General features: G+C 45.6%; 1 protein-coding gene across 1 annotated transcript; it reads left to right on the forward strand.

The window, feature by feature from the left end:
* The first annotated feature begins 611 nt into the window (after nt 1–611).
* Nucleotides 612–7,807, forward strand: tbx19 (T-box transcription factor 19). The gene is made up of 8 exons (XM_062447018.1): nt 612–1,087; nt 3,003–3,267; nt 4,865–4,999; nt 5,087–5,148; nt 5,847–5,905; nt 6,170–6,334; nt 6,604–6,733; nt 6,997–7,807. The coding sequence occupies exons 1-8, from the start codon at nt 783–785 to the stop codon at nt 7,160–7,162; spliced, it is 1,287 nt and encodes a 428-aa protein (XP_062303002.1). The 5' UTR covers nt 612–782; the 3' UTR covers nt 7,163–7,807.
* The last annotated feature ends 808 nt before the right edge of the window (nt 7,808–8,615 follow it).

Here is an 8,615-nt window from a genome sequence, read left to right on the forward strand (position 1 = left end):
GGACTGACTCAGTATATGACCCAGGGCAGACTATTTGCCTGTAGACCATAAATGGTACACGTGTTGCTGTTTCGTCTTTGATGAGAATGGAAATATAATTTGACTTTAGCTTCAGGGTACATAGCCTGGGTTTTGACGCTCCATTCATACTGGGCTGTTAGGCTACTAGCCTTACCGTTGGCTGCGGCGCTTAATCGCTGTCCAAGGTGCTGAAGAGAAAAGGGTCCCGTATTGAGTGGGAGGATACGCTATTAGCCCGGTATCGTTTAAATAACTGCATGGTGCTAATAGTTCATCAGTAGCCATTCATATCAGTAGGGTGAATGACCGATCCGATTTAATCCTTTTGCCTGAAAGGAGACTACAGGCAGGGAATAACTTTTCGGAGTTTAAGAAATTGTATTTTTGTGTGTTGACGCACTACGTCGTTTGCCTTCTCTCTAAACACCCCCCTCCCATCTCTCTTTCTTTTCTTTCTGTCTGTCTGTCTGTCTGTCTCTCTCTCTCTCCCTCTCTCTCTCCCTCTCTCTTCCTCTCTCTCTCACACACACATGTCAGCGCCCGCACTTTGACGCTCCAACCCAATCGATCATGACCGTTCTGTTCAGGATTTGAATTGATTTCGTTCAGATGAAATTGATTCTAACGAAATCCCTCAATTTTTAGGTTGCTTTTATCAATGACCAAGGGGTTTTACGTTTCAAGAATAAGTTTTTATTGAACTCCGTCTTCGCAGTTCATAGGCTCTAGCCTTTGCCTATCAAAAATATTGAGTTCATTCCATGATAACAGCATTTTATAAAATAACCCAGCAAAAGGACTTAAAGATGAAGGTTGAATGTTTGGTTGACACCAGCGCCAGGACTGGGTCCGGGGCTGGTAGAGACGTTAACTTCAGCAGCGGCACCGGTCCCAACGGTGAGTGCTGCATCTCGCGGCTGCTGAGCGTCGTGGAAAACGAACTGCAGGCGGGGCGCGAGAAGGGGGATCCTACCGAGAAACAACTCAAGGTGACTCTCGAAGAAGCAGAGCTTTGGCGGAAGTTTAAGGAGGTGACCAACGAGATGATCGTCACCAAAAGCGGCAGGTTAGTACGGCGACTGAAGACAGCTGGCAGATGTAAAGCCAGTTGGAGTTGTGCTTTAAGAGGCAAGTCTAGCTCTGTTTGGTGTACGAGAGGAGCCAAAGTTAAACTTGAATGACTCCCACATTTTCTTGCATGTTCATTTGATTAAAAATGTTATTGTAGTAGGCTATAGTGAAGTTCATTTTAAGGCCGTTGGATATATAATTATTTGGGCAATAACATCTATGTAATCCTCATACACCTAGGTTAGTATTCAACAGGTGAGCTGCGATGGGCTGCATGCATTTAACCCATTCAATATAATCCGGATTTTAAAATATGTTTGGACATAAACCTTTTATTATTTAGACTGTTAGAATGGTTTATGAAACTATTGTTTTAGCATATTAACTGGACTTGAAGTTTAGATTGATTTATTAATTCAATTGAATAAAAAGTAGACTAAAAGATTAGTGTGTGGAATTAACCTCTCGCTTATAGGCAACGCGAAGTTTAGGATATATCTCGGAAAACTCGGATTTTAGAAGACATACAACATATCCAGTACACACATGTATAATGTAATTATTGTAAGCCATGTGGGATATCGGTTATTTGTATAGGTCTAGTTTAGTTACCGACCAACGTTATTTTTCTTTTGCGTGTTCTTAGTCAACATAGGCTACAGAAGCAGCGATCTATTATCATCGGTTTAATAGATTTTTTCTGGAAGCCACTTTTCACAATCACAATGTGACGACCCTCTTGCGTGCCGTATACTTGACCAGCTGGGTGTTCCAGTCCATTTATACTTTCCACAACTGCCCCCTTGAATTTTTTTTAAATGTATTTATTATTATTATTATTGTTACGAGAAACTTGATTTAGATTGAACAGTGAAAAATGTGTGCTATTTACTGTAAGTGTAACTTTGTGTGTGAGTGTCTTATGAGAGAGAGAGAAGGAAGAAGAAGCACTGAACGTTGTTGTTCCAAATTCATATAAAATGTTTGATTATCCATTTGTACAAGCAACGGCAAAAAGGGCTTCACATACCCCATAGAATTGGCTCTGAACCAACCTCAACCCTCAGAAGAGAGGAAATACTCCCAGGAAAACTCAGAGAAGAAAATGGAAGAAACCTTGGGAGGAGGGATTCAGTGAGGAATTCCTTCCTCCAGAGATAGTTGATGATACAGAGGTGTAGACCATGCACGCTGAATGTAATTATGCAGTAAGAATAAAGATAAAAATAAAAAGCAAAATATTGAAAGAAAATTGTAGTGAATGGATGGTGAAACGACAATTCACAAACTCAGTTCCAAATGAGTAGAGCCTTTGCAGTGCTCTGCATTGGCGTTTGTCAGTTTATGCAGTAGTCAGCCAGCATACCACCACAGGACGGTCTGCTCAGAAGCAGGAGATCTGTGGAGCCCATCAGAGAGTCCTGTCTAGGTCCACAAGACAGGATGGGAGGTCTAGTACCACAGTACAGTCAGGAAGTGTTCAATCCTGCCTGCCTTGTGTCGTTGAGTTTAGGTCCACCACCCCTCAGCCCCTTCCCTCACCCCTCAGCCCCTTCCCTCACCCCTCAGCCCCTTCCCTCACCCCTCAGCCCCTTCCCTCACCCCTCAGCCCCTTCCCTCACCCCTCAGCCCCTTCCCTCACCCCTCAGCCCCTTCCCTCACCCCTCAGCCCCTTCCCTCACCCCTCAGCCCCTTCCCTCACCCCTCAGCCCCTTCCCTCACCCCTCAGCCCCTTCCCTCACCCCTCAGCCCCTTCCCTCACCCCTCAGCCCCTTCCCTCACCCCTCAGCCCCTTCCCTCACCCCTCTGGCACTGATGAAAACGATGTCCAAACTAAGCTCTTTCCATCCCCATTGTGCTCATACATGAGCTCTCAACAACAGGTGTGTGTGTGTGTGTGTGTAATCCAGGAGGATGTTCCCAGTGTTGAAGGTCAGTGTGTCAGGACTGGACCCAAACGCCATGTACTCCTTCCTGCTGGACTTCATGCCCGCCGACACCCACCGGTGGAAGTACGTTAACGGAGAGTGGGTCACCGCCGGTAAACCGGAATCTCACGGAAACGGCTGTGTGTACATCCACCCGGACTCGCCCAACTTCGGCGCCCACTGGATGAAAGCCCCAGTCTCCTTCAACAAAGTCAAACTCACCAATAAGCTAAACGGAGGAGGACAGGTAAAGCACATAAAAAACTACAGATATGAGGTTTAACAGAGGAATGATCAGGATTGGGGACTATGGTACCCAATGCACACCATGTGCCATAAAACCTTGAATCCCTGATATCTGACTTTTTGTCAGTCTTTTTTTTCTCTCTTTTCTCGTTGCTCTGCAAAATAGTCCCCCATTACCATTATTTACTAAAACAGCACTAATTATCCTGTTCCTGCCCTTGGTGGTATGAGAGGTCCTTTGGTCATGGTTCTCTTCATAGTCCACATTTTTTCCTTTCATGTGTTCCATTTGTTAACCCCCTAACCAAACATCAAGTGGGCACGTATGTTGTTTGTGCCCTGCTTAGTGCCAGACTCTTTGCCCACTTCACCCCTGCAGCCCCTGTCTCCACGGGAACAGGATAAACATATCTTAATAGGTTTAATGCACTTCTTGGTAAGAGCTTCCCACTCCTAAAGGCCCTCCAGGAGCACACACACACACACACACACACACACACACACACACACACACACACACACACACACACACACACACACACACACACACACACACACACACACACACACTCAACTACAACTTTGGCAAAAAAAAATGTTATTGGTATTAGCGAGCTTCCCTTTACCAAACATAGATACATACACACACACACACACACACACACACACACACACCTTCCCGGCTGGCAGGTAGTGTGGTGTTGGCATGGCGTCCGGTAAAGGAGAGCTGAGGCATAATGAAATAATTACAGTGGTTAGTTGTGCATTATGGTAATTACCTGTGTTTTTTTGACTATGCGAAATTAATTTATCCATCTGTCCTTCAGATGTTTTATAGAGAGGGAAAGGGAGGCAATAACAGCATATTCAAAAAGCCCACACACACTCCAACTAATGTAGGCTGTGACACACACACACACTCACACACAGCCCAGACTCTCTGGGCAGGTGGTTCTCTGTGGTTGTTGACGGTGTGAGAGGTGAAGCTAAGCTCTCAATTAGAATGGAAAACAGTTTGTTTTGTCCTCACTCTGAGGGCTGTAATTGGTTAATTGAAGTAGTTAGAGACAGTGAGAGACTGAAAGAGAAAACGAGGGAGAGGGAGAGAGAGAGAGGGAGAGAGAGAGGGAGAGAGAGGGAGAGAGAGAAAGGGAGAGAGAGGGATTGGTAACTAGGACAGTCACTATGAATACCCAAAGCGGACTGAAGTTCCTACCGTGTGTGATTTGTGAACTTGTGAGAGTAGAACAGTTCATGCTTCTGTCCAGGGTTTGATCCAGTGTTGCATCATGTCCTTCCATTCTGCCTTTTGATGTTTCTTCTTTTGAGTCAGGTGGCTGAGCGGTTAGGGAATTGGGCTAGTAATCCAAAGGTTGCTGGTTCGATTCCCGGCCTGCAAAGGACGTTGTGTCCTTGGGCAAGGCACTTCACCCTACATGCCTCGGGGAGAATGTCCCTGTACTTACTGTAAGTCGCTCTGGATAAGAGCGTCTGCTAAATGACTAAATGTAAATGTTTCTTGACCCTCCTACTCCTTCCCCACCTCCCCCTCCTCCTCCCCCTCCTCCCCCTCCTCCTCCCCCTCCTCCTCCCCCTAGATAATGCTGAACTCTCTCCACAAGTACGAGCCACAGCTTCATATCGTGAGGGTTGGTGGAAGCCACAGAATGGTCACCAACATATCCTTCAGTGAAACCCAGTTCATAGCCGTCACCGCCTACCAAAATGAAGAGGTGAGGGGTTCAAACACCACGCACAGAAGCCGCACGCACACAAACGTGAGGTTCGAAGATGTGTCAATGCTTTTTGTCCTCCTATAGATCACCGCCCTGAAGATCAAGTACAATCCCTTTGCCAAGGCTTTCCTGGATGCCAAAGAGAGGTACAGGCTCTTACACTACAGCAGGATCACTACCGGGTTGGGGAGGGTTAGCAAACCATAGAATCTAGGGGGTAAAATGCTGGATTGCATATGGTACCATCTCAAAAGTAGGCTACTTTAATCTGCCAGGAAAAAATTCTAAATGCCATTTTGACCAGTGAGTGTAGACGCCAAAAGCATGACCAATTCCAGCCAATTGTTTAGAACCGAAATGAGGTGAAAGGTTCCCTCTTACATCCACCTCCTCTAGTCACAATGTTCTGTTTAGCTCTTTTGCAGTGTCATCATTTCTCACTATTGGATCACTTGCTACATTAGCATTTCTCACTGAGCTATGACTGCCGGCTAGCATTAGCATCTGCACACCCTGGCGATTAGCATGTCATTATTGACTATTTAAACCTTCCGAGTTCAACACACTGTGAGGCTCGTTGGAGAGGCTGTGTGAAATGTGTGGGAGAAACTGGATCACCAACCATGACGTCAAAGGCGACACACACACACACACAGTAGCTGTTTACACGTACTTGATAATACAATTAGCATCAGGTATTTTGCTAGTCAAACTCATATTGCACGCTTCCTTGAATCTGTAGTTAAAATAGTTGGATACATTGCACTGATTTTTTGCCTTTTGAACCTAATCTCTTTAACACACACACACACACACAGGTTGTTAATCAAGTGTCTGTTCCCAGGAATCACCCCAAGAGCTTGTTTGATTCTGCGTCTGAGAGTGACATGGGGATCCAACACTGTAAGTATATTCTTCAACTGTCTCAGTCTGATTACACTGACAGCATTCTGAAAACAAATAGCAGCAAATATACGAAATACCAATAATATTTTGTTACTAAATGTAACTATTGAGTACAGATCAGTTAACTTCAGCTTTAAATAAAGAAGAATTTATTGAATAATAGGCAAAACGCTGCTGCATTCCATTTCTTATTCACTGATGAAAAATACATTTGAAATACAATACATTTTACAGTGTGTTTTCTTGTATGTGGTTCTCTAGGTGGCTGGTTCCTGTCTAACCCAGAGTCGCTGTGTCCACCAGGGGGCGCCAGTTTCCCTTACAGCAGGGGTCTGCCACTGGGCTCCCATCATGGGTACAAACCCTACCCTTCCCGGCCAGCCCCTTACCCCTCCTCTTACCTGCCCCACCGCACACACTCCTCAGGTAACCCTACTGATGTTCTGCACCTCCCCCCCACCCCCTCTGTCTCCCCTCCGCTCTCCCCTTTCTCCACCCCCTCTGTCTCCCCTCCGCTCTCCCCTTTCTCCACCCCCTCTGTCTCCCCTTTCTCCACCCCCTCTGTCTCCCCTCCGCTCTCCCCTTTCTCCACCCCCCTGCTCGTGTCTTTCTTCATGTCTCTCACTCCCCCTTTCTCTCTGCTCCAAAACATGCCTCCACCCTTTCTGACGCTGTTCCTTATCCTCTTTCCCCAGTGTCTCTCTCCGAGGGCCTACAGATGTTACCAGGTCCTGAGGGCTGGTCTAGTGTCTCTCCCCCCCACACCTCTTCCTCATCCTTGCCTGGAAACCCTGCCACCTCCCCCGCGTCCACCAGCTACACCAGGTGAACGATCACGCCTCCCTCCAGCTCCTGGCCATTACCCAATGAATCCTGGGAATCTGGGGCGTTTCCCTGCTCCAGCACACCTGATTCACATGAATGGTTGCTACCAGGCTTCCACAGAGCTTGATAACGACCCGTATCAGGTGTGTTGGAGCAGGGAAACATCTAGAACATACTGGACAGTGGACCCTGAGAACCAGGGTTGAACACCCATGCTGTATATGGTACAAACAAACAATGTGTGTGTGTGTGTGTGTCTGCAGTCAGTACCCATGTCTGTGGACTGTGGGCTGTGCTGGAGGAAGCCCCACCCCTTCCCCGTGCGCCCAGCTTCATGAACCAATCACCAGCAAGAGCCACGGACAGCCTCCCAATCATGTCCGGCTGGGCGAGGCCGGTTGGCCACCTGTCTCCAGCCACATGCTCTGAATAATGTCTGAGTGTCCTTTAGACAGGAATACAGCAGCCCTAACAACAGTGATGATCAGAAAGCAACATCCATTCAGTTTAAAGACACCAATCACTGATGACTAGTAGGAGGTTATTTCATAAAGTATGACCTCAGAGATCAGATCCTCTTTCCCACCAGACATGAAGGGGAAAAGACCGTTTTTATTTATCTAAAAGTTTTACGTTTATTTGCCAAGTAGTAGTAAAGGTACATTGCAATTAATTAGATAAATCATATATGGTTCGAAATCTTAATTCCTTTATAAATAATCATTTTAGGGTATTTGATGATGCCTGTATGTTTGTTTGCATATACAAGTACAGTTTACGGTCGTTGTCTGTGCTGTTTACTACATGTGATCTTGAGTTGATGAGCGCGTGACTTGTTCCATCTGTGCGTTTGTTAAATACTGTATCTGTGTTGCGCACGTGGAAAGTTCACCAGCAGGGTTTGTTTTTCATCGTTTGAACTGTGACCTTTGAATGGCAAATTACATCGCTGTTAGCAACCTGATTAACGCTTTGTGTATCGCATGTTTCAGACAACGATTTCCGCTTGGTAAATCCAACTGCTAACGTGTCACTTTAAACACACATACACACATTTTGTGTCGCTACATTATGATGTTATGGTGGGGTGGGGGGATACTTTGTGTATAAAAGTACGGACTGTAGGCTACATGATTTGCCGTGAGTGTGCTTTGATTTGCTTATGCACCATGACACTATTGTGACGATTTCAGCCTTCTACCATGCGTAAAATAAAAATATAGCTTAATTGTAATTGTTCTATTCTATCTTGAATGTGTGGTAATGGGTTGACTCATCAAGCATATCTCGAGAAGACATTCAGTTAAGTTACTTATGTCCCTACTCAAGAAGTTCATGGGACACAGTAAATATGCTTGTCAAAAACATTTGTGAAAACAACGTCAAGCATTCAATGTGGCTACGCAGTTACTTATTGAGGTTCTCAAAACACTGAAATATATTCTGAAATCATGAACTTCTCGACATCATCTACTTTTTTCATCTTTACTTTAGCTGCGTGTTGTGTAGCCTAACACACATTTGATTGGACGTGGACTGAAATAAATAAAACGGAAGATGCACCATAATTTGTGTCCACGTCCTGCGGCAGGTGTTCGTCTCCCACTCCGCTGGGACTGGAGGGAACGCAAATATAGGCCGCTAGACTGTCCTTATACTTTAAAATTCACGGAGGAAACTAGTTGATAACGGTCGAGAAGAGGGAAACTGTTTTCCACAAATGGTAAGTAGCTTATGAGCCTATCCACTTTTCGATTATTGGAATGTACCCAGTATTTGCTAAAGTTGGGCACATGACAGGCATGCCAGCTGTTGGACAATCGGCAGCCTTTCCAGAGTTTATAGAATCACTTTCCAACCCGTTATTCATCCTTCCGACGAC

Source organism: Osmerus eperlanus, chromosome 21 (assembly GCF_963692335.1).
Source record: "Osmerus eperlanus chromosome 21, fOsmEpe2.1, whole genome shotgun sequence".
NCBI lineage: Eukaryota > Metazoa > Chordata > Actinopteri > Osmeriformes > Osmeridae > Osmerus > Osmerus eperlanus.

What these genes read in the sequence shown, in the direction of transcription:
- tbx19 (XM_062447018.1), top strand. Translation starts at nt 783, where the DNA reads ATGATAACAGCATTTTATAAAATAACCCAGCAAAAGGACTTAAAGATG. An exon ending in ATCGTCACCAAAAGCGGCAG is followed by an intron (nt 1,088 to 3,002) that starts GTTAGTACGGCG and finishes TGTGTAATCCAG; the next exon opens with GAGGATGTTCCCAGTGTTGA. An exon ending in CCGCCTACCAAAATGAAGAG is followed by an intron (nt 5,000 to 5,086) that starts GTGAGGGGTTCA and finishes GTCCTCCTATAG; the next exon opens with ATCACCGCCCTGAAGATCAA.